This window comes from Anopheles arabiensis, chromosome 2, assembly GCF_016920715.1.
Source record: "Anopheles arabiensis isolate DONGOLA chromosome 2, AaraD3, whole genome shotgun sequence".
Classification (NCBI taxonomy): Eukaryota; Metazoa; Arthropoda; class Insecta; order Diptera; family Culicidae; genus Anopheles; species Anopheles arabiensis.
The window spans coordinates 72987113-73012279 of NC_053517.1; the positions used below are offsets into that span (position 1 = coordinate 72987113).

At 45.6% G+C, this 25167-nt stretch overlaps 3 protein-coding genes and 1 non-coding gene across 8 annotated transcripts; 3 read left to right on the forward strand and 1 right to left on the reverse strand.

Annotated features, from left to right (window-relative positions):
- Nucleotides 1–1637: 1637 nt before the first annotated feature.
- LOC120893423 (ribulose-phosphate 3-epimerase) lies at nucleotides 1638–2585 on the reverse strand. The gene is made up of 2 exons (XM_040295283.1): nucleotides 2280–2585; nucleotides 1638–2201 (listed from the first exon to the last, which is right to left on the reverse strand). The coding sequence occupies exons 1-2, from the start codon at nucleotides 2466–2468 to the stop codon at nucleotides 1704–1706; spliced, it is 687 nt and encodes a 228-aa protein (XP_040151217.1). The 5' UTR covers nucleotides 2469–2585; the 3' UTR covers nucleotides 1638–1703.
- A 466-nt stretch (nucleotides 2586–3051) lies between these two features.
- Nucleotides 3052–3916, forward strand: LOC120893449 (LDLR chaperone boca). Its single transcript, XM_040295350.1, has 2 exons — nucleotides 3052–3303; nucleotides 3402–3916. Exons 1-2 carry the CDS (start codon nucleotides 3148–3150, stop codon nucleotides 3789–3791), a joined length of 546 nt encoding a protein of 181 aa, XP_040151284.1. The 5' UTR covers nucleotides 3052–3147; the 3' UTR covers nucleotides 3792–3916.
- A 337-nt stretch (nucleotides 3917–4253) lies between these two features.
- LOC120898222 (vacuolar protein sorting-associated protein 13) lies at nucleotides 4254–22913 on the forward strand. Of its 5 annotated transcripts, none has more exons than XM_040303765.1 (22): nucleotides 4254–5447; nucleotides 7345–8589; nucleotides 8662–8920; nucleotides 8991–9242; nucleotides 9310–10082; nucleotides 10143–10519; nucleotides 10588–10906; nucleotides 11705–11817; nucleotides 11891–12664; nucleotides 12730–12850; nucleotides 13456–13509; nucleotides 13716–13895; nucleotides 13969–16115; nucleotides 16186–16518; nucleotides 16593–16720; nucleotides 16797–16884; nucleotides 18394–18459; nucleotides 19091–20632; nucleotides 20714–21246; nucleotides 21311–21733; nucleotides 21858–21996; nucleotides 22096–22913. In XM_040303765.1, the coding sequence occupies exons 1-22, from the start codon at nucleotides 5348–5350 to the stop codon at nucleotides 22318–22320; spliced, it is 10191 nt and encodes a 3396-aa protein (XP_040159699.1). In that variant the 5' UTR covers nucleotides 4254–5347; the 3' UTR covers nucleotides 22321–22913. The 5 variants fall into 5 exon arrangements, with proteins under 5 accessions (XP_040159699.1, XP_040159702.1, XP_040159703.1 ...); XM_040303768.1 differs by having other exon boundaries at nucleotides 11732–11817; XM_040303767.1 differs by lacking the exon at nucleotides 18394–18459 and adding an exon at nucleotides 17649–17699 and having other exon boundaries at nucleotides 5348–5447.
- A 1685-nt stretch (nucleotides 22914–24598) lies between these two features.
- On the forward strand, nucleotides 24599–24672 carry Trnan-guu. The gene has a single exon. It is a non-coding gene; the product is annotated as a tRNA-Asn (tRNA).
- The last annotated feature ends 495 nt before the right edge of the window (nucleotides 24673–25167 follow it).

Sequence of the window (25167 nt, forward strand, 5' to 3'; positions counted from 1 at the left end):
TATGATAATATAATTGTGTAAACTAATGGCTGGAATTTATAAGAAACTAAATATATAATAAAATAATAGAAAAAATAATAAATAAACCAGGGTTTTCCTTTTCCTTTTTTCAGTGCGAGTGAGAAAAGATCGAACGATGAAATCATACTATACAATTTCTACTAAATTTCCTACCGAATCCGAATCCGGAACAGATCCAAATACTGTTCTAGAAAATAAATGAAATCGCGTGCTATTTCTGGAACGATATGGGTTATTGTTCGGTTCCGGAACAGGTATGGGCTCAAGATAGGTTCCAGGGCATGTGTGGATTCATGATCGGTTCCAGGACCGTTACGGGTTCAGTATCAGTTTGAGGACCGGTATGGGTTCACGATTTGTTGCGGAACAAATATGGGCTCATGATAGGCTCCACGGCAGGTATGGGTACATGGTCGGTTCTAGGACCGATATGGGTTCATGATAGGTTCCAGGACCAGCATGGGTTCATGATCGGTTTCCAGGACCAGTATGGGTTCAAGAGCGGTTTCAGGACCCGTATGGGTTCATGATCTGTTCCAGGACCAGTATGGGTTCATGATTGGTTCCAGGACCAGTATGGATTCATGATAGGTTCCAGGGCAGGTATGGATTCATGATCAGTTCCATGACCTGTATGGGTTCAGTATCAGTTCCGGAACTGAAATGGATTCATAATAGGATTTAGGGCAGGCGTGCGTTCATGATTTGTTTCTGGGCCGGAAGGGATAAACGATAGGTTCCAAGGCAGGTACGGGTTCGTGATCGGTTCCAAGACCGGTATGAGTTCTTGATAGATCCCAGGGCTAGTATGGGTTCAATATCAGTGCCAGGCCCGCTTTGGGTTTATGATCGATTCCAGGACCGGTGTGGGTTCATGAGAGGTTCCAGGACCAGTATGGGTTCATGATCCATTGATGCCTTGAACCAGAAAAATGTTATATTTTGGTGTTAGGGCCAGTATGGGTTTGGATTTGGTTTTAGGTCTCTTAAGGGGTCGTCATAAGTACCCCATTTTAATTGGGGTTTGAAAACAATAATTTCGGCGCACTCTTTAGAGTAAAGGGAATCTTTGAAATTTAGTTGCGTAGCCCTGTAACTTGGCCAAATTAACTAGTAACTGGACAAAGTGCTTGCAAGGACTGAATGTTGTTGCTTGGTATATTAAATCTAACTGGTTTCGTTTTTAGCCCATTGTGTTTAACGTATCGATGATTGATAACCAATAAAAATTGAAGAGCATTTTCAATGCTAGCAATAGTTCTGGAACAGTTCCAGGAGCGGTATGGGTTTGGGATTTTTCCAAAAAAATCGGTATAGTATCTGAATTAGTCCCACAAAACAAAACATATATAGACTCAGTTCTGGTAAATCGGTATAGAATTGACAACAGTATATGTTCAGGATCTGTTTAAAAACCGATGTAAATTCCTGATCAGTACCAAGCTGGAAACAACTTCATTTGCTTGAAATTCCTTTGCTTAAACCTGTAATCAAGCCCAATGAACTAGTATTATCGAGTATAATTAAATTCATCAAGTAAGTAACATTAATTCATAATCGAAGGAATAGCATTTGTGATTTAGCTATACCAGCAATTTTAAAACACGGACACTTTGTACGTTTTTAACGTTTTTTTTGTAACAAATCTGTATATTTAGCGTATTATTGCGTGCGGCCTGTGATTAGCATTGTCCTCCATGATTAATAGCACTCTGCACGGCACTTCTCAAATCGCGAATCACTGCCGCCTGATCGTCGGCCCGTATGATCGCAGTCCCGGCCACGATCATATTGGCACCCGCCTTCGAGCACTGCTCAATCGTGGCCGGCCCAACACCACCGTCCACCTCAATGTCTAGGGCAGGGTAGTGCTCCCTTAGCCACTGGACCTTCGGCATCATATCGGCCATAAACTTTTGCCCCCCGAAGCCGGGCTCCACCGTCATCACCAGCACCATGTCCGCACTGTCAATGTACTGCTGGACTGCTTCTACCGCCGTTCCAGGTTTGAGCGCCAGCCCGACCTTCATGCCAGACTCGCGCACCTTCCTGCAGACGTCCGCCACGCTGTCGAGGACCGGTTCGATGTGGAATGTGTACTGCTGCACACCGGCATCGGCCATCGGTTCAATCCACTGCTGGGGATTCTGCACCATCATGTGCGTCTCGAAAAATGCATCCTAAAACGGGAGTGTGTAGTTTATTTACTTACTGAGTTCAGCGTACAGCCAGCGTGCGTGAGCGCGTGTGAAATGTACCTTGATTTTGTTTCGCAAACACTTCACCACCGGATGGCCAAAGGTGAGGTTCGGCACGAAGGTACCGTCCATCACGTCCAGGTGCAGATAGTCGGCACCGTTCGCGAGCAGCTTCTCCGACTCCTCGTGCAGCTGGGAAAGATCGGCATTAAGAATCGATGGGCCAATGCGAGCACTGAGTGGGGCCATTTTGGAGCAACTTTCTTCTTGTACAGCGCGCGATCGTTTGTCTTGTCGTCTCTCAAGTCTGCTGTAGACACTTGCGTGCCGTTATCGCTGCAAGGTCAAACATTGTGCCGCTACGCTAACGGCTAGAACAAACGTAGCCGGGCTGAAAAGTATTGGAATTCAGCATGTGTTGTTTTTGGCTGTTTAGTAATATTTTTATGAGGAATCAAATGATATCGGTGACAGGTATGCTTTCATTATAAGATGGATTTTTTATAGTTCTGTCAAATGACACGATTACACTGCTAAATACTTATTTAATTCTTATTTTTGTTAAGCAATTCCGAAATGATATTTCTCAGAAGCTACGACCCTGTGTTGAAATGACAGTTCCAGTGACGAGGTGTCCCATTCCCATTGCTTCATTTCTTTATTGGGGGAGATGGGAATTGGATGATAAATTTAACAAAAACAGTAAAACTTATGTTAAAATAACTTATTTCCTATAAATTATGCTACAGCTTCCTTTGAACACCAAATTTGCGTTTCATAGCGAACGGATAATCCGGGGCAGGGGATGAGCAGCCTCTACTGTAACTTTCTCCAAACGTCAGTACGGATACGTCATCGCTGGACGACCTGCGTGTTCGCTTGCATTCCCAACAACAAACAAGGCTGTTTGCAATATTTACTCAACAATATGAAGAAACTACTCGCTTTAGTCGTACTTTGTCTGCTTATCAACAGTTTAACCGTGGCGAAAAAGTTCAAAGAAGGTGAGAAACCATCATGGGCGAAGAAAGACATCCGCGATTTCAACGATGCCGACATGGAACGCTTGCTAGAGCAATGGGAGGTAGGTTCACGACACACTGCCGTGTTAGTTGCCGGGTAAGGTACAATCGGATACAAGATGTTTACAATCTTTCCACCCTGGCTCATTCCCGGAATCAGGAAGATGACGATCCACTCGAGCCGGACGAGCTGCCGGAACATTTGCGCCCACCGCCCTCGATCGATATGGGCAGCGTGGACGCGTCGAATCCGGAAAACATTCTCAAACTATCGAAGAAGGGCCGCACCCTGATGTCGTTCGTGTCCGTCAACGGCAATCCGACGCGGGAGGAAACGGAGGACATCACCAAGCTGTGGCAGACCAGTCTGTGGAACAACCACATACAGGCGGAACGTTACCTGATCGATGACAATCGGGCCATCTTCATGTTCAAGGACGGGGCGCAGGCCTGGGAGGCGAAGGACTTCCTGGTCGAGCAGGACCGGTGCCTGCACGTGTCGATCGAGAACAAAGAGTACAAGGGCAAGCACAACCGGGACGAGCTGTGAGCCGGATGGGCTGTTTTCCCGGCTGGGAAAGTGCGACGAGGCGTGGCAAACATGGCATCTTGGTGGGAATTTAATCGAAAATAAAATGAACTCTACAATGAATTTCGTTGAAATGAAGACTGAAACTTAAAGGGGCTGCGAGTTTGTCTTTTCGCAAGTGTTTAAACTGTTCCGAAAGAAACCTTTCCCTGCGAATGTTCCGGCGTAAACAACCCGTACGCACCTTGACAGGTCAGCTGTCAGCGGCCCACCCCCTCCCCCTTGAGGAACTGTCACGCATAGAACGGCAACGGGAGAGGGGAGGGAAAAAAAGCAAAACGCACATGCTTTCGGTTGGTTTGTTTACAAATTTGCCGCCAGCTGATTGGCCGAAGCGCCCATCAACAAAGGTTCGTTCATGGTTCGGGGAAGCTTCGGCTGCTACGAAACATCGCGGCTGCCTGCACAGGTTTGACAGCGCGCTGTCACACGCAGAACAATGCCAGAACCACATGCACGGCTCACAAGTGCGCACTTGTGAAAACGGTGGTTCTCTTTTGTCTGTAAAATCCGGAACGCAGATAGTGAAGTGACAGTTTTTGTTTTTTTTTGCTTTCTTAAAAATATTCATGTGACTCATCGGAGCGGTGTAAATGTGTGTGTGGTGTGTGCGATAAGGCGAGCGAGACGGGTCAGCAAGAAGGTGCCGTATGTCTTGATTACTGGCACCCCGTCGTCATCACTACCGCGCACCGTGTGCACGTTCATAATCCACCGTGTGGGGTGGATTTGTAGTAACAGAAGAAAAACAACAGACGGGGCCAGGAACATCGTTCCCCGGTTGGACTCTATAGCAGGCGGAATCGGGTACACCTTTGGTGGAGAGAAAAAAAGAAAACCAACAGTTGCTAGATCGTGAAAAGTGCAAGTTGGTAGTAGTGTGGCTGGCACCATCGCACCCAATGATGTCATCGCTGTTCGCTCAGCTCGAACCATCACCCATATCCCCCCAGTGTGTTATGCCAGTGTGCAAGTGGCAATAGTTAGTGAAAAGGTGGTGACAAACACTTGTTTGTGCGTTCTACCATATTGTGCCCGCCGCTGCCAGGTCCCGTCTCCGTCGGTTCAGACTAAAAGTGGCAGCAGCTGCTGCAGCACTTCTTCCAAACACTCAAGCACTACAGAGCGCGATTGATAACAGTGTAGAAAAGCGTGAAATACGACCCTATAGTGAACGAACGGGCGGGAAGGCTGGGCTGGGCGAGGTGACGGACGGCCTACTGCCTGTGACTGCGTCGCATTTTAATGGTGGTGTAGCACGTTTTTCCTTCGTCGATGCGTAAAATACGACCAACGAATATGTGCTGCTGGGGGTGGAAAGTGTACACTCAAAAATAGAAAACTTTGAAAACAAAGCGATAAACACGTGTGTGTATATAGGGGGTGGTGGTAGTGGTGGCGGTTGTGCGCTGGGTGACACGATATCGATGCAATTGCGGTAGCCAGAGCGGATTAATACAACCAGATTGGACGGAGCAGCAGCAGCAGCAGCAACCTGAGCAGGCGGAGTAGGAAAAATGGTGTTCGAAAGCATCGTCGCCGACGTGCTGAACCGATTCGTCGGGGAGTATGTGGAAAACTTGGACAAGAAGCAGCTGAAAATTGGCATCTGGGGTGGTAAGTGGTGTATCGCCGGGGTGACACTCACGCACGCCCCGGGAGGTGTATGGGGGAAATGGAAAAAACGAGCGATGCAGATGTTTGTAATGGTTACGAGGTGTGCGCGCACCAAACCGCGTAAACTTTGCTCTCTGCAATGGTTGCTAAGATGGCAAAGACATCTTTTTTTTCGTTCATATTACTCGTTTGGTAGCGTCGACCACGGCCGAATCTGATCACAACAACAAGCCCCCTCCCCTCCACTCTCTCACACCTCTCCAACGATGCACACATTTGGGTTTGGCGGGGATGCGTGATTAGCATGCTGTATTTGGTGGTGGACTGCTGATTATGGTAAAGCATTTTTTTTCTTTTCATTTCCAACGCTTCTGTTTTTTACTTCAAAATGAAAAATCGATTAGACAAAGTTCGGTTTCGTTTGTCGATGAACGAATGGCAAATACCGTCGACGTGCTGTGGGGATGTGGGGGGGAATCGTGTAGTACGGCTTCGGCGTCAAAGAAAGTGATAGTTAGTTGAGGTCGTTGGTACATTCCGGATCGAGATGAATCCTTATATGGGTTTTAAACTGTGGGCAAGTAAACTTCAGATGGTGGGTAAACTTTGTTTGAATTGAGTCGTTGGAACAGAATTGGGTTTTGTTTTCTGAACTCTTTTATTGGAAATTTTAATTACTTAAGGATTATGTTGTAAACTGATTTTCTTACAATTATTATAACTTTGAAAAACGCACAGGAAAAGCTAATTAGAACTTTCTTACGATTGTTTTTTATTAAATTAATAACACGAATAGGATAGTTTTTGTAAGAAATATAGGATTTTCATTTCATTTCCATCATATTAATTTTTAATTTCTTCAACATGATTTTCGACTCTTCAACTTACTGCTGTCAACGTTTTTTCACCGGGGTTTTGAAGCCGGATCGCATGACCCGTGGACAGTTGAAGTGTTGAAAATCATGCTGAAGAAATTAAACATTATGATGATGTAAATGAATTATAAAAGTGGTGTGGAATAGCATTTTGCACGTGCTGAATAACAATGTTTACATTCAAAAGTGACTTAGAAAACCCTGTATGTTCGGATTTTTTCCCTATTTTTTCTACTGCTTAATGTGCATATTTATGCCAACGAATCAAAAACTAAAGGTTGCAATAGACAAACAAACAAGATAACAGGGATTTGCATGCTTACGCACACGCATACAGATGACGACTGCTGTGTAATCAAAGGTGCGAAAATGTGTTCATTTTGCTACAAGATATGTAAACTCGCCCGTAATCGTAACAGATAAGACCATCGAGCCGCTTGAAAGGCGGCGATCGATCGTTGCCCAACAAATCATTGCTTACCATATCAATAAGTGCAAATGCGCCGCGGTGAAGCACTTCACTTTTTTCTTGAGTGCGGCATGATAAGAGTAATATCCCTCGGTTATCTGTGCCTGTGTTTGCGGAGATTTTTATTATTACCGTACTCTCTACAGCGAGAACATGTGTCTCATTTTTAAAAAAATCTGCTTTTCGAAGTATTACCTCCTTTTTTTTTGCTTTACGGCGACAGAAGCTGACGTCATTTGCGATAAAGTATTCCATTTAATTCCTCACACACAGTAATGGAGGCCTTGTACGTTCGGCAGAGATGGTCACCGGTGTGATTCAATGCTGTAAAAATAGACATACATGTCAGATTGTCGATACACGCCGTGAAGTTGCCTAATATTTACATTAAAGTAAAAGTATAAAATTCGAATAAACAAGGGAGTGGCGAGTATCAAGCAGTGGGAGATGCGGAAATGCTTGTCGTTCGTGTCTGGTTGGGGCTGGTTGTAAGGCTACGAAGCTTGTTCGATGCTCTTCTACATTCGCTATGATTTTCTTTCTTTTCTTTTAGGCGATGTCGTGCTCAACAATCTCATCCTGAAGCAGAGTGCTCTCAAAGAGCTCGACCTGCCAGTGACAACGTTGTACGGGCATCTGGGGAAGCTGGTACTGAAAATCCCGTGGAAAAATCTCTACAGCGCTCCGGTGGAAGCGATCGTAGATAAGCTGTACGTGCTGGCCGTGCCCAACACGGACGTGCGCTACAATGACGAAAAGGAGCAGCGCGTTGCGTTCGAGGCGAAGAAGGCGGAGCTGGCCCGCATCGAGCAGGCGAAGAAAAACGAGGAAGAGAAGGAGAAGGTAACCCCGGTGGCGGACAAATCGTTCGCGGAAAAGCTGACCACCCAGATCGTGAACAATGTGCAGATCAAAATATCGGACATCCACATACGGTACGAGGACACGACCACCACCGGACACCCGTTCGCGTTCGGCGTGACGCTGAGCAATCTGAGCGTGCACACCACGGACGAGAACTGGGTGCAGACGCTGGTGTCCGAGTCGGTGACGAAAATTTACAAGATGGCCCAGCTGGAAATGCTTTCGGTGTACATGAACTGCAACACGCAGCTGTTCCAGTACTCGGATCCGTCCGAGTACCGGGCGCTGTTCGAGGCCTCGATCGCGTCCAAAACGCGGCAACCCGTCGACTATCACTACATCTTCGGACCGATCAGTTCGGGCGCTTGCCTAGAGATGACGCCGAACCCGGAGCTGGGCGACGCACCGTTCTCGGCGCCCAAGATCAAGCTGAAGCTGTGCATGGAAACGCTGGCCATCGGCATCACACGGGTACAGTTCCAGAACACCATGCAGCTGGTGGAAGCGTTCGGACGCATGATGCGCGCCATGCCGTACCGCAGGTACCGGCCGTACGGGTTTGGATACAAGGGCAACTATAAGGAGTGGTGGCACTTTGCCTACACCTGCATCCTGGAGACGGAGGTGCGCCGCCGCAGGCGGAACTGGTCGTGGGAAAACATGATGCGCCATCGGCAGAACCTGCGCCGGTACGAGGAAGCGTACCGGCAGCAGCTGACCGCCAAGAAGCTGACGCCCGAAATCGTGAGCCGCAGCGAGGAGTACGAGAAAATGCTCGACCTGCACAATATCGTCGTGATTCGGCAGAAGGTGGCGCTGGAGGTGGAGAAGGAAGGGAAGCGGCAGGCGGAGGAACAAAAAGCTGCCGGGTGGTTCAGCTCCTGGTGGGGCGGAGGTGCTAAAAAGGAGGAGGATACGGCCGGTGGTGACATTAGTAAGTGGTCGGGGTGGGAAATTTCACACATACTTACACTAACACAATGTGGATTTACCTTTACCTTTGCAGAGAAGCAGTTCGAAGCGGCAATGACGCCGGCGGAAAAGGCCAAACTGTTCCAGGCCATCGGCTATCAGGAAAATGATGCGCCGACCGAGCTGCCGGAACACTACGTCGCTCAGATACTGGAGTTTGAGCTGAACTCGCTGGAAGTCTCGATAAAGTCCGAGCTGTCGGATAAGGAAACCTTGCTCAATCGTGTAATGCTGCTTGAGCTGAAGAACGTGATCTGTGGCGTACAGCAACGGCCCTCCGCGGGCGCTATGAAGTAAAGACATTGCACCTCTACTGTCGAGACAAACATGTGCTTAATGAAACCTTTGCATTTCTTCTTTCAGGGCCTCGTTGGGCATGCAGGAGCTTACCATTTCCGGCCTTCGGCAGGGTGAAATACTTCCCATCATGGTAAAATCCCAACTGGAAGGGTCCAAGACGCTGCTCGACGTGTCGTTTGAGACGAACCCGGAAGATAAGCTATGCGATCAGCGGGTCGTGGTCACTTCCAGACCGCTGCAGATTGTGTACGATGCTGAAACCATCATTCAGTTGGCCAAAGTGTTCCAAACTCCGCGAACGGCTACAATTTCGCAGTAAGTTTTGCAGTCGTTTGAAGTGAAAACAATATTTAAATTTTGTTAAAACAATCCCTCAATGCAGGTTAACGGATGCCGCTGCCGAAAAGTTGGTGAATATTAAGGAGCGTTCGGCGACGGGCTTGCAGTACGCGATCGCCAAACACCCGCGGCTGGAGCTAAACATCGAAATCATGCCCAGCTACATCATCGTGCCGCATGGGGGCATATTTTCCAGCCGCGAATCGGTGCTGGTGCTCAGTTTGGGCAAGCTGCTGGTTCAAACCGAACCGCGACCAATCAACCAGCGCGACGTCCACACCATGCACGGGGAGGGCATCGGGCAGGAGGAAATCCTGTCGGAAATCATCCGCCAAAGTTACGACAAGTTTGTGCTGGAGGTGCGCGATGTGCAGGCGATCGTGGCCACCTTCGACGAGGATTGGCAGGGCACGCTGCGGGTGAATGCGGTAACCGAGCTGCATCTACTAGAGCCCACCTCGTTCCGCATCTCGGCCCATCTGTGCGTGATCGATGACGATCCTCGGCTGCCGAAGTGCAAAATATTCGGCGTGCTACCATCGGTGAACGTGTGCGTTACCGAGCAGCGGGTGCTGGAGGTGCTGTCGATTGTCAGCAGCATCCCACTGCCCGAGAGCGACGAGCAGCTGCAACCGGTCCCGATCGCGAAGGACTCGAACGTGTTCAGCTCCAGCCTGTCGTTGCTGAAGTATTTGGATGAAAAGCAGGTGAAGCTGCCGAAAATACATCGCCCACCGGAGGCACTGAATCCAGCCGACGCTGTTGATGGGGACGTAGTGCAGTTTACTGACATGGAAATCAAGTTCGAACTGCACGGTAAGGTGCATCGGGTGAAGGGTTGTGCTTAAATACTGAACATTTCTGTGTTCGTTTCAGAATGTTCTCTTACTATTTTTAAAATGAATGGTGGTGGAACCGGCAGCAGCTCGTCGGATGTGTTTGCAACACCGACCGAAGAATTCTCACAGTCTCCGGTGGAGCAGGACTACCATCCGCACAAAAGTGTGGCCTTCAACGTGCCCTACGGCGGCTCGGTTGGTAGCAATCAGCGTAAAATAATTGCTTTCAAAGTGAAGCAGCTGGAAATGACCATGGTACAGCGTACGTACGATCTGAAGGTAGCCCTGAAGCTTGGTGCCGTCACGCTGGACCAGTTCCGCTGGCGCAACGAACAGGAGCGCGTGTTGAACGTCATCCAAACGCCCAAGTACGACAACAACGACGACTATCTGTTCACCGTCAACTACAGCAATGTGAGTAGTTTCGTGAAGCGATTCTGTAAAACCCGAATAATGAGTTATCGTTTTTGCTTGATTTTTAGTGCAAGAAAAACAGCCCCGAATTCACGACGAAGTATGAATCGGTGGAGCAGGAGGTGGCCATCGACTTTTCCACCCTGCTGTTGCTGCTGCACGAGGACGCACTGAATGAGCTGATTCAGCTCGGCAACGATTTTCAGATGCGAATGGAAGCGGTGGCCAAGAAGAAAGAGTCGGAAGCAAACGGCCTACAGCCGAAGGATCACTTTGCAACAATACATGAGGAGGAGAGCACCGCCACCGCTCTGCTAAATGCGGCACGCGAAAGATTGCCCACGATATTGGAGGACGATGGTATTGTGACCAGCAGTACTAGCAAAGGTAATGGTGTGGTTTTTGTAACGGATGTTTCGTGCTGCTTTCACTAATTCAGAGTTATTTCGATAGCGACATTTTAAACACAGCTCAAAAGTCTTGTAGAAGCTTGCTCTCAACTCACTAGCAATTTTTTTTTACTTTGAAATGTTGGATTTATCTGATAATAGTGGATTTATTTAAACTTAAATGTAGCAAAATTTAACAATTCAAGATAAAAACTTGCCAAAACGTTAGTTTATTTTTCTAGTATCCTTGTTTTGATTTGTAGCTAAAAATCGGAACATGTTCAAAGCATGGAGCTGTTGTTGAAGCTAATTTCAAATTGAGTAAAAGAAAAAAACATATTTTAGTAATTTTACGGGTAATGTAGTGAGTAGATAGCTTCATTTGATGTGTTTTTTATCTTTTCCTTTTCTATGTTTGCCACTGTTTCGGTTTCTGTTCATGTGATGTGTTGTGACGAACGATGTTACTGATGTTACAATACACACAATCCTGACCACAACGATGGTACCTGTTTTGCCGTACACCTGACGCGTTCGACGCCCTACGCATGCATGCTCCAACATTAACGGTTTCCTGTTTGTGTTTATGTGTGTGTGTGTGTGTGTGTGTTTGTGTGATGTTTTACGCGATATGTAACAACGATCACAACACCATCCGACAACAACGCACTGCTCAAACATTCTGCTGGACACGACACTCTTCTCTGCCCTTCACTGCCCCGATATGTATACGATACGATCACACAACATTTTTACCCCACGTTGTGACACACTGTTCGGCTATTATTGACAAAAGTTTCTCGTAAACGTCAATCAATTGTAGATAGTATCAAAGTCAGGGTGATGGCAAAGCTGGAGGATGTCACGGTGGAGCTGCAAAATGACAAGCGATCTTTGGCCGTGCTTGAAGTAAGTTTAATTGTGAGAAATATTTGTTTTTTTTGCAGGAAGTAATACTTTCTATATTTTATTTTTTTGCTAGGTCAAAAACCTAACGAGCAGTGTTATTATGAAAACCTCCTACACGGAAATAAAACTGCGGCTAGAGGATATAGTCCTTACCGACACCAATCCAGCTACCATACACAGTAAAATACTGTCCATCATCGGTGACGATGCACTGCACGTGCAGGTGATACTGTTCGATCTGGACGCCACCTCAGACTACAATTCCGACAACATGCGTATCGAGGTGGTGATGGGATGTGCACGGATCGTGTTCCTCAACTGGTTCGTGACGTCCGTGCTTGCATTCTTGGACAATTTCCAAGCAGCTCAGCAACGCATCAAAGACGCGAGCGCTGCCGCAGCCGAAGCGGCCAAGAACAATGTCGTCGAAGCGTACACGCAGGCCACTCGTATGAAGTTGAACATTAAGGTGAAAGCTCCGATCATCATCATACCGGTCGATTCGAAAAGCTTGAAAGCGGTTGCGATGGATTTTGGCCACCTGAGCATAACCAACAATTTCAAGGATATTCCGACGGACCACCAGCACGGACCCGCGGTCATCGATGAGATGAAAATCGAGCTAAAGGATATGAAGCTAGCGAAGGTGGAGGTTTCGCAAACAGAATCGAGCGGGGAATCCTTTTCGCGGTACGGTTCCGAGGACGTATCCTATGGAGTCGTGCCGGATCAGGGAGCAGTGCTTAGTCCGACTAGCTTTACGTTGATTATGAAGCGGAACCTCTCCTCCGGTTGGTATCGGGATCATCCAGACATGGACATTTCAGGACGACTAAAAGCGGTTGAGGTAGGTTGTTTGTTGATTCGCTGATTCTTTACGATATGAGCGAATAATAATTCGTTTTCCTACAGCTGAACTTCATAGCCACCGATTACAGCGTGATAATGCAGATTTTATCTAAGAATATGACTGAAGGACAGGAGGAATTCAAGAAACCAGTGAAAATTGAAAAATCGCCCACTAGTCCACAAGGTATGCTCGCTATTCGATTAATGAATTCGCGAATGAATGAACTGTATTGTTCAACTGCTTGTAAAATAGTAATTTTGCGTACATTTGTTAAGAACACTGTTATCATGATAGATTAAGTGCTTGATACCACGCGTTGCGAGATTTCAGTTCTAAGCAACCTAATTAGCATCTCATTATAAATGCTGATTTATGTTCAGTAGTTGATTAGTTAAACATTGTAATCATTTATCCATTCATTCATTCATTCATTATTTCATTCTTTCATTCTTTCATTCATTCATTCATTCATTCATTCATTCATTCATTCATTCCATTCATTCATTCAGTCGTTCATTCATTCGTTCATTCATTCTTTCATTCATACATTGTTGTTTATATTTTCATCGTCGTTATTTTTGTTTTCTTTTCCATTTGTTTTCTTTTCTTTTACTTTTCCGTTTTTGCTCTTATCTTTTTTTATTTGCTTTACTCTGCTTTGCGTAATGATCGCTGCTATTAACGTACTGCATATTGCATATGTGCTTTCTGTTTGTTGCTGTCTTGTACGTGAATTGTCAATGAATACCTATCGTGATACTGCCACGATTGTTAAACGATACTCTTAGTGTGCTACAATAACGCTGTTACTACAACTGCCGATGTAAATCTGTCGCCTGACGGTAAGCTAAGTAAATAGTTTACAATTGCATGTGGTTTACTTTATACTATTGGCAAATTTAGCGTAATATAAAACAAGGTTTTGTTGTTTCCAAGGTCTTTTAGCTAAAATTAAAAATTCACCTTTTTGAATGTATTATTTGAAAACAAAAAAGACAATTTGCATTTATTGTCATACTAATTTCAATCAATTTCCAACTCTCTTCAGCGAAATCAAACTGGACGGCAGTGGCTAAAAAGGCAGCGGCTAAACCGTTCGGTGTGGATATGGCACAATTGAAAGCGTCAGAAAACAAACCGTCCGATAAGCCAGTTGAGCCGGCAAAAGTGGACACTTTCCTTAAGTTTAGCTTCCAAGTGGATAGCATCAACATTAAACTTTTCACAGGTACGATGAAGTTGAAGTTAATTTAACAATGATAGTATGACACTGAATTTTTATGTTTTTATTTCCTTCTTAGCTCCTGGCGAGGGTTTGGCAGGATTTGAAGTGTTTTACTTGTCCTTGCAAGGAAGGAAGCTTACAGACGGCAGCTTAAACACAGCAATAGTGCTTTGCGATATCAGGCTGGACGATATTCGACCAAACCGTGAAAATATGCTCACCAGGTTAATGGAACGTCGATCGCAAGAATCTTCGATGGATCTGTCCAGCGTGAAAGATTGTGACGAGGAGCCGCCGGAATCATCGATGGCGTTTCCCTTACGTTCGATGATTAACATCACCTTCAACATGAAGGAAAGCGATATGTTTGCGGACGTGAAAGTGTCCAGCTTTAATTTGATCCTTTCGGTGGACTTTCTGTTGAAGCTGCAACAGTTCCTGCAGCCCGAAGAGCTGGTTGAGCAAAAAGCGATCCAAGCGGCAGAAGTCGAACAAACGGAACGTTTGCGACGCGCTAGCACATCCGCTGGTCCGGTCAGCCAACAGCAAGAAGCTGGACAAATTACGGTAATTCTGAAGATCGAACAGCCGGACATTATTTTGGTGGAGAAAATGGATGACATCAACTGTTACGCACTGATACTGAACAACGAGATATCGCTAAACGTTCGGCTAATAGGGGAGCGTCAAATTATCAAGGGAGAGCTGAAGGATCTCTGCCTGTACTACGCAGAGTTTAATCCAGAACGACGCAACTCTACGAAGCACTACGTTGTACGCCCATGTTCCATTAGCTTGAACGGTTCGACCCCTGAGGGGCTTGGTTTGCATTTGAGCATAAACTGCACGGAAATAGAACTCTCCGTATCGCCGGCAGTGATCGAGCTCATGAACAATGCGCTCCAAACTCTAACCGCTAAGGAGCAGTCAAGATTAGACGAATCGGCAACAGCGAACGATTGTGTGGATTTGTGGCATGTGAAAGAGTTCGATCCGGACCAGTATTGGTTCATTCAGCCAGAGCTGGCTGAAGACGCGCTGAGCTTGGAATCGATGCGAACGATCGAGATAAAGGAGGAAAAGTGCATGATTGACATACCGTGCATCTCGCTGATTGTGGAAACTGGTCTCGGTACGAACACAATTCCGATGCTGTACATCAAGACAAGCTTGGAAGGATCGGTAGCCAACTGGAGCTCGGACATGAAGATAAGTAGCTCGCTGCGCTTGAGTATGTCGTACTACAACCAGGCGCTTGCGCTGTGGGAGTACGTCATCGAACCTAACGTAAGCGAGCAGCCGAATGGTCAAATAACGAATATTCCTTGGGAGCTAACGTTTGATCTGGAGGTGGACCACCACGAGGATCGGTCGCGGGAACCGACCACGCGAATGCATATCGCTTCAAGGGACAGTCTGGAAATGACGGTCACCAAAACCTGCCTCGATGTGGTGCAGAATCTTGGCAAAGCGTTTTCGGAAGCTATCAAGCGGGATGGAATAATTAAATCGGAAATACAAGCTCCGTACGTAGTGCGCAACGATACAGGCCAGGATGTGAAGGTAAATTTGGCTGCCAGTGATTTCAACATCCACCGTTCCCATCTTACCTCCACGCACCTGGACGAGCTGGTTGCATTTGAACAGTCGGCCGACGAGGAACAATCGATAGGCAGCTGCATTATAATGCCGAATGGGCGATTGCAGCTGCAACCGAAGCAGCACAGCTTCGAACGCAGCACGATCCTCACGGTGCTGGACGATAAAGACACGAGCAAGCGCATGTTCGTGAAGGTGATCGTTGGCGACACGGACAAGGAGCTGACACTGCCGGTGTACAAGTCCGACAAACGGTACTTCCCGCTCTTCCGCAGCACGGGCCAGGAGGCATGGGGCATTATTTCAGAAGTGAAAATCGAGCACGGCTGTACCGTGTTGGTGTTGCGTAGCATCGTACAGGTGTACAATCACTTTACCGTCCCGATAGACGTGTTCCAGTTTATCGACCACGAAAAGTATCACATCGGTGAGGTGCGGGCCGGCGGATACCTGAATGTACCACTGTACTACTTGTATAACGACTCGAAGGAGCTGCACTTCTCCATGAAAGGCTACCATTCCTCGGCACAAGGCATCAGCTGGAAAGAGTCGCCAAATAGCTTCGAGCTAATGAAGGCGCTCCAGTGTGATCCGATCAAAACGTTTGAACCATTTTACATCAATGTAAGTGTGAAGACAAATTGAAATTGAAAGACATTTTGTAAGCATCATTTCATGTTCATTCTTGTTACAGGCTGTTCGCCAACGCCAAGATGTGTTCTACATGATATCGTCCAACCATACCATGCTGAGTGCTTGCTACGAAATTCACCTGCGCCCTCCATTCATGCTGCGCAATGCTTTACCAATCGGGCTGACCATTTCCGTTGCCGGATGCTCGGTGCGCCGTGAACTGGACACTGGTTTGGTAACGAGCAACGAAAGTCTTTCCACCGCCTCAACGGTTGCCGGAGAAGATTATTTGGATTATGGTGAAAAGCTGCTTCGTCCTGGGGAGTTGCTTCATCTGCCGACGGTGAAAACCTCGGCACGTTCGACAACGGAAACTTCCTACATTGTGGCAAGGGTAGGCAGCTAGTAGCAAGGGTGGTTAATTGCTGCAGATTTTATTATTTCACTGTCCATCTCATCGGTTTTTAGCTCGTTGGCTATTTGGACAAGGACTGGTCGTGCACAACAGATATACCCGCTCAGCCGCCCGAGTTTGGTGTTTGGACCTTCAATGCATACGATTCTGTAGAGGTTATGTCCCTGCAACTTGGAGTAAAGTAAGTTCAGTTGGTGCACACAGTGCTCCTAGGATACCAAAACCGAATCATGATATAACAATGAAATGAATTTTAGGTATGAAAATCGTTCCGACGGTTTAACCTTGATCGTATACTGTCCATTCTGGATGCTGAACAAGACCGGACTAATGCTGAGCTATCGGGTAAGACTAGACCAGCAAATAAGCTCCCCTTTTATAAAGTCTTTAATTGTACGATTTTATAATTTCTATGCACCAAAACAACTCTCTTCGTCAGTTTTGTACTTGCTAGGGTACGTTGTTGTTACAAGCTTTTGACACCTTATGTTTGTGTAATGAAGGTTCCTGAGCGGTCCTTACATTATTGCACTTTTGAAAGCAACTAGTTACAAATTTATTTGTTTTCGGATTCCTTTTGATATATTGTTATCTTATGTTGTTTCGATTTTCATACCATTCACTCCACTCAACCATAAATCGTACCACAGTACCACCATGCTCTGGAGTAACTGTTAGGTTTCACTTCAAATTTAAATTTTCTTCTCCTTTCTCTTTGTCTATTTTATCTCTTACTCATGGTTCTTTATCCTATTTCTCATCACGGATTTCGCCAATGTATTACGATACTGTATTAATGGTAAACATTTTCACGTTCATTTCTGTTTCGTTTCATCTCAACTACTGTACTGTTACTTCTGTCTGTTTCGTTGAATTCCGTCTCCATGTGCGTGCTCGTTACCCTTTGCCTGTGTTATATGTGTCCTCGGCGCCTGTGCTTGGTGATGTTTCAATTTTGGCCAAACAAAACTCGAAATCTCCGTGTCTATCGAATCTATTATCGCCGTAATATGCTGGTTGGTTTTGCGAAAACATGTACAACAAATCGTCCCCATGTATCTGTATGTGTGTGTGTGTGTGCGCTGGTGTTTGTCTTCGCGTCGGTACAGAAATCCAGCAAAACAGAGAAGAAAGAATTAGCCGGTAAAACGAATTACAAGGTATCCTCTTTGAGCTTTATTCCATTTTTTCCAAACCGTTTTCACAATCTTTTACTGTTCCCTTGGTACAGGATAGCTTTTTTTCTTTTTTACATATCAACTCGCTCTTCGATTGTGTTACTGTGCCCTTTACCCGTTTGTTTATGTGTTTTTTCATCCTCTACATTGCGTTTAATGGGTCGTTCTCGTTCTAAGAAAGCAATGATCTGGTTTGTTTTCAATCGGAAATTTATGTTTAATTAGGACAGGGTCCACTTTAATTATCTTATTATAAATTGTGTTATGGTTCATGTTATGTTATGGAATTGAAAACGACTTAGACCGATGCTTTTATCTACTTTACGGTTTGACTGTTGTTAACGTGTGTAAATAATGTGTTTTTGCTTGGTTTAAACTGTAAGCAATGTTAAATATGCTTCTCACCGTTGAATTAAGTACAATTTTCACGCCTAATTATGTTTATTTGCAACTTGTTTAGTAATTGAATTTATGTTGCGTTAGATTAGATGTTTTGCGTAGCCAGCGTCAATTGATTTATTAATTTAATCTTTTGTTTCCAAACATGATAATGGTAATATTTTACGACTGATAAAGTAAACTCTGCTCAGATTTCTCTTTTAAAATTCTACTCCTTGCTTACATTTTAACGATTAATACGATTAATGGTAATTTAACCACTTACGACTGCTTGCAGCTTCCGTCGAAGTATGTGTGTCCGATGCTTTGGAAATTATTAAACAGTTGTGTTTCCAGGGATGAAGTAGGTTCTATTGTGTTTGTTTTATTTTTTCTGTTATGTTCTACTCTAGAAAGCACTACCATTTTGCAATAGAACAATTACATAGTAAAGTATATTTCACACATACGAAAAAAAAAACAAAAATCATAAAGAAATGCTAACATTCTAGAAAAAGAAACAACATCCTTCGAAAGTTGCATAGATTCCATTCAAATTTAGCTGGCAAATAAGGCAGTGGCATTGCATCGGAATTGTATGGGGTGGCGGTTAACAAGTGCGTGTGAAGCTGGGAATTTAAACTGTATTTTAACTTTGGTTATTGGTCTTGTCATTCGAATCTAATCTAACGACTATCGGTCAACCAGTTCGTTGTGTTGTGAATCAAAAGGGAAGGAATGCTTTATGCCACTCGTTCACCGAATTATCTAGAAGCATCGTTGTATGCATGCATCGCTCGAGCACCTCGGTGTTGTTACTTATTACTTTTCGTTCGTGTTCAGTGTTGTTTACGTTTTTGATGTTATTTTGTTGTCACTCAGTCCCGAACGATATATGCTAAGGGTGTTTTGTTTATGTTTACTAGAAGCTAATTTTTTTATTATTTTTATGATTACACCCATCACTAAACTATTGTGTCCCGGTCCCGGTTTAGGCCAACGACGAGAATACCAACATACTGTACCATCCGCCCGAGTACGAGGGCCCGATACTGTTCTCCTTCCGCGAGAAGGTATTCTTCGGCAAAAAGAAGGCAGCGATCCGGGTCGACACCGGGGAGTGGAGCGACAAATTCTCGCTCGACGTGGCCGGCTCAAGCGGCGTCGTACTGTGCCAAGCTAACAACATGACCTACCAGATCGGCGTTAACAACACGCTGACGCACAATTCGCTCACGAAGCAGATCGTGTTCATGCCCTACTTTGTGCTGATCAATCGGGCAAACTTTGACGTCGAGGTGCAGGAACACCTGCGACCGGGAGATCCGTGGACGAAGGTCGGTGTGAATGAGTGTGTGCCGCTGTGGCCGAAGACGGAGGACAATCGCATGCTGAAGGTGAAGAGTTGCGATCTGCCCGAAGTGACGGCACCGTTCAAGTACACCGAGGTGCAGTGCACGCTGCTGCAGTTGCGCAACCGGTACGGTGGCATCAACGTGGACGTGCACGTTACGGAGGGGGCCATCTACATCACGTTCACTGGCTACTATCCCGGGGATGCGCCCGCACTGCTAATGAACCATACCTGTGAGCCGTTCGCTTTCAAGGAGAAGGGTGACGTGAATGGGAAAATACTGATGCCGTCCCAGATGGTGCTGCACACCTGGATCGATCCGGCCGGGGAGCGCAAGATCGTGTGGGAAAGTGGCCCGAAAGCTCAGCCGATCGAAAACGATCTTCGGCGCGACGGTATCAGCGAGTTCAAATCCCCGACGGATGGCGTTATCTACTGGGTATCGTTTCTGAACGGTACGCAGCGCGTGCTGCTCATCACGGATAACTGTAACATTGCTTACGGCGTCCATAGCGCTAGCCGGCTCGATCAGGTGACGCAGGAGGTAAAGCTGGAGATACACGGCATCGGGCTGTCGTTGGTCAACAATGCCAAACCGACCGACCTGATGTACATCGGTATCGCCAGCTCCGGCGTGATCTGGGAGGAGTGCAAGCGATCGGGCAGGTTCCGCCAGATGAAGATACAGGAAACGATCAACATGGAAAATCAATATCAGCAGTATCTGCGCGACCAGGAGGTGGGCACGGTGGCAAGCAAGTCCTACCAGCTGGATGCGGAGTCGCGCATCGGCATCGACTTCCAGAATATGATCCTGCACAAATCGACCGATCGGGCGATCAAGCGCACGTTCTATCCGGGGCTCTGGGTGGAGATGAAATCGTCCAGCCATCAGCTGCAGTTCCACGCGAAGGTTAACCGCATTCAGATCGACAACCAGCTGGTCGATTGCATATTCCCCGTCGTGCTGGCACCGGTTCCGCCGCCCAAGAGCGTGGCGGCGACGACCGAGTTCAAGCCGTTCGTCGAGATGAGCATGGTGCAGCGCATCATTCCGCACTCGAACATTAAGCAGTTCAAGTATCTGCGCGTGCTAATACAGGAGTTCCACGTGAAGGTGGATCTGCTGTTCATAAATGAAATCTGCGAAATGATCAGCAGCGAAATCACCGAAACGGAAGCGGTAAGCATTTTTGCGGCCATAGTTTAAGGAGACTTGTTTAACAAATGCGTTACAATTTCCAATTTTTTTTGTTTCCCCCAGAAACGACTGTTTGCCGAGGATCTGAAGCTTCAAACGCAACCGCTGCACGCGCACGTTGCCATTCAGTCGCAGCAGGAGGTGAAGAACTTTTACGACAACCTTCACCTGGGGCCGCTCAAAATTCACGTCAGCTTCTCGATGGCTGGCTCCGAATCGAAGGCACTGCCCGGCATCCTGTCGACGATTCTACAGGGCGTTGGCGTAACGTTAACCGACATCAACGATGTCGTGTTCCGGCTGGCGTTCTTCGAGCGCGAATATCAGTTCCTCACCCAGCGGCAGCTCGTCTCGGAGTGCGTGACACACTACAGCGGGCAGGCGGTTAAGCAGCTGTACGTGCTGGTCCTGGGGCTGGACGTGATCGGCAATCCGTACGGGCTGGTGGTTGGTTTTACCAAGGGCGTCGAAGATCTGTTCTACGAACCGTTCCAGGGAGCGATACAAGGGCCGGGCGAGTTCGCCGAGGGCCTCGTGCTCGGCGTAAAGTCTCTGTTCGGGCATACGGTTGGCGGAGCAGCCGGTGCCGTTTCAAAGTAAGTGTAGCTGGTGTTTGCATGGTAACAGCAGGGGTTTTAATTCCACACCAACTTGTTGCAGAATAACTGGTGCCATGGGCAAGGGTTTGGCGGCGTTGACGTTCGACGACGATTTCCAGAAGAAGCGCCGTGATGCGATGAACAAAAAACCGGCCAGCCTGCAGGAAGGCATCGCTCGCAGCGGCAAGGGCCTGGTGATGGGCGTGTTCGACGGTGTTACGGGAGTGTTTACCAAACCGATCAGTGGCGCTAAGGAGGAGGGCGTTGAGGGATTCTTCAAGGGTCTGGGCAAAGGTGCGGTGGGGCTAGTTGCTCGACCGATAGCGGGAGTGACCGATTTCGCTAGTGGCAGTTTCGACGCGGTCAAGCGTGCAACGGAACTGTCCGATGAAGCGATACGCTTGCGTCCTCCCCGCTACCTACACAAGGACGGCATTGTTCGGCCGTACAATCGGAAGGAAGCGGAAGGCTGTAAGCTGTTAAGGTAGGGTGATATGATGAATGGTCCAGTGTGACCCCCGCTGGGGGGAGTTGGTATTAGAGGGGGTTGTTTTCTACGCTTCTGTTACGTGTGGCTTATTCTTTGCTATTTCTGTGCTTCGAAACAGGGAGATTGATAAAGGGAAATTTGCTGCTACGGACGCATACGCTTATTACGAGGTGATCATTGACAATAAGGATGTCGTCGTGCTGACGGATAGTCGCATTATCTATGCAACCAAGAGTGAAATGTTTGGTGGATGGCAGGTACGCTTCTAGTGCAGGTTTTGTCTTGTGCCGGTCTCTAGTGTGTGTCGTCATACGTTTTTATCTCGTAATAATCTCGCTTTCTCTCTCTCAATACAGTCCGAGTGGACACACAAATGGACGGAAATCCTGAGCATCTCCACACTGAATGACGGGGTCGAGCTTCTGCTCCACAATCGGGACGGCAAGAAGACACTGAAGAAAATGTTCGGCTCATCTGGACCAACCAAAAAGATTCTCCTCATATCGGTCGCTGCGAGACGGGCCCGACTCGCTGAAGAAATGCAGCAACTGTTGGCCAAGGTTCAGCAGCAGCATGCCTAATTGGATGGCAAAAACTGTAAAAAGTGTGATCCGCTTCGGGCCGTGATGGAGCATGATGATGACTATTACCGAACAGCAGAAGCACCTGAAGGAATGGAGCGCGGTTACTTGCTGCAACGTAACTTAATTCCGTTTATAGCCTATTTGTTACTGAAATAATGCAATAATGTTGTTTTTTTTGTTGTACGATTTCTCTCATTTTTCGTGTCGAAGCGACGAACCGCGATGTATTTTGTTACACAGCGACCGTTTAGTAAACGTAGTATTTTAACACAGCTGTGTAATGTGCAACAAAAAACGGAATCAATCTAAAGTACAAACATATTTACTTCTTCTGGAACTGCGCTTAAAAAAACGCCTATTGATATGTTGTTGTGGCCGGGCCCTGTCCCAGGCATGTGCCGCCGTACAATCGACTGTTATTACTATGTGTATTTAATACTGTACTTTGCAGCATATTTTGTTACATTTTCTCTAATGATTGCCTTTGCCGAGAGCAATACAATGCAAGAAAATATCGGGAACCAAACGTAATATAATATACACATCTGAATATTATTTGTGAATAAATAAATGGACTCTGCGAACCAGGATAACGTTTTAGCGCTTTGTTTTTTGAAATAAATATTACAGAATATAATAGCGAAAATATAATGTTTCTTATTATATGCATAATTAATTTCTTGTAAAGTGTGAATGTTTTAGCTTACATTGAATGTCTATAGAGACTTTACAATGAATGCCCTTCCCAAAATCCCAAAATCTCTTATAGGAAGCTTAAAACAGATTTAAATATAATATGCAACTTATTCTAGTATGAAGTTTTCGTAAATGATTCTAGCAAACTACAATCTGCATTCACTGATCGAATTTATATTGCATGTCAGGTTATTCAATTGTTTAATTGACACATTTTTCTACACAACTGACTTTTTGTGAATAGTTTTTTTTTTATTTTAATTATTTCATAAAATAGAACCGAAGCCAGCGCTGGTTGCCTAGGCATTTTTTGTCTGGATAGTGCGCCATCGATTTTATTGGCCTTTACTGTATTTAGTGTTGACAATCGCACCTTGCCATGAATGTTTTGGAAGATTCCGGGAATTCATTGTTTATTGTTTTGTGGCGTTGAAGTTCGTTTCGATGGCTTGGTAATTCTTCACAAGCAGTGAAAAGTATTCGTGAGTTGGTGATATGGCGTCAAACATGTGCCGATACGTTGTAGTTTTATTAAAACATCCAGTGAGAAAAAGTACAGTTGAGAAGCGTATTTGGATTTCATATCATTTGATGGTTAAATACAGTGCCTCAATCGGAAAACAGGACAAACCTAGCTTGAGTTAAATGAAGCTTGAGTTTTGTCCGGTTTTCCAATTGCACTGTATGAAGTAATACAAGTGCTAATATTTCATTGTAGTGGATCGCAAGCTGCGTAGATTGGTGTTACACCGGACTGGCATTCAATTTAGTGTCAAGAAAATATGTGAAGTTTAATGACGTGATGTACGGAATATAAATAAGTATGGCTTAGATGTATGTCTTAGTTTTTAGTGTAGCTTGATCCGGAAAGAACACATCAAGGAGGTTTTTGCTTGTAACTAAATTAATCTGTAGGTATATGTGTAAACTTTTATCATCTTGCTATTGTGATATCAACATAATTACCGGAAACTAAACAAATGAAAGTCGTTTAGGCCGGCTTGCTGTAGAGAGACAGTTGATGGTTTGATCCGCGTTGTTTGGGACATTTGTGTTCAATGATTTTACATTAGTTCACATAGAACTTGTCATTTCACATAATTCGTTTTTATTTCCAATTGCAATCTGGCTGTTGATTGTTGTTCGGGGTATGTGATGAATCGCTTGAAAATTCATGTTCGTCTATGACAGGGGCCTCCAAACTTCTCAGCTCGCGGGCCGCATTGCTTCAAAAATAACTATATTGAGGGCCATTTGACGCTTCCTTTAAATGATGAGTGAACGTTTAAATCTCGTTTTTACAACAAAATACTAACGATACTAATACAGTTTCGTGGTACTAAAGCTTGATTTTTGTCTAAGAAAAGTAAAAAATATATTTTTATTTGAATAAGTCATAATAACGCAATATTTATATTAACTCTGGCAAAGTCATCGAGGGCCGCATTATAAGCTCTTGAGGGCCGCATGCGGCCCGCGGGCCGTAGTTTGGAGACCCCTGGTCTATGATGATGAAAGAGCAGCAACATAATCGAAGCTATAAGTATTTATAGGTGCACAAGGAGCGGAAAAGCATATCGCCTTCGTGGCGCAATCGGTTAGCGCGTTCGGCTGTTAACCGAAAGGTTGGTGGTTCGAGTCCACCCGGGGGCGGTGAAGTTTTTTTGTTGTCGCCCTGGATATTTTACCGTGATCCTGGTTATTAAAGCAATGTGTAGATGTGTTTGAGAAGGGGGGAGGGGGGGGGTTCTTTGTTGTGTATAATGAAATTAATTGTGTCATTCGTTGGCATTACTTAAATCGATTTTATTATATGATTTTATTATTATGTTTCTATTTATAGAATGTAAAACATTTTTTGTCGATAGTTGATCGCACAGAACTAAACAATGTCCACAACAGTTTGAGATCGGTCGTACTAATACGATTCACTAATGTTTAATATCAAATGTTAACATTCTTATGATGACAGCGCTAACATAGCGCAATACTATTTGTGTGGCTAAGGGATTTAATTATGCTTTTAATAGGATAGATAGTTAAATGGAAGCATAGGATAAAGAGCTAAAAAAAGAGCATAAGAGACATAATACATAATACATCAACGGAGTTGGTTTATTGTGACTGATGCACGATAAATAAAAAAGA

Excerpts from the sequence above, each read along its gene's own strand:
- LOC120893449 (XM_040295350.1), top strand. The coding sequence starts at position 3,148 with ATGAAGAAACTACTCGCTTTAGTCGTACTTTGTCTGCTTATCAACAGT. Across the intron at positions 3,304-3,401 it reads GCTTGCTAGAGCAATGGGAG|GAAGATGACGATCCACTCGA; the intron begins GTAGGTTCACGA and ends TCCCGGAATCAG.
- LOC120893423 (XM_040295283.1), bottom strand. The coding sequence starts at position 2,468 with ATGGCCCCACTCAGTGCTCGCATTGGCCCATCGATTCTTAATGCCGAT. Across the intron at positions 2,202-2,279 it reads GTTTGCGAAACAAAATCAAG|GATGCATTTTTCGAGACGCA; the intron begins GTACATTTCACA and ends CTCCCGTTTTAG.
- LOC120898222 (XM_040303765.1), top strand. The coding sequence starts at position 5,348 with ATGGTGTTCGAAAGCATCGTCGCCGACGTGCTGAACCGATTCGTCGGG. Across the intron at positions 5,448-7,344 it reads GAAAATTGGCATCTGGGGTG|GCGATGTCGTGCTCAACAAT; the intron begins GTAAGTGGTGTA and ends CTTTTCTTTTAG. Across the intron at positions 20,633-20,713 it reads AAATCACCGAAACGGAAGCG|AAACGACTGTTTGCCGAGGA; the intron begins GTAAGCATTTTT and ends TGTTTCCCCCAG.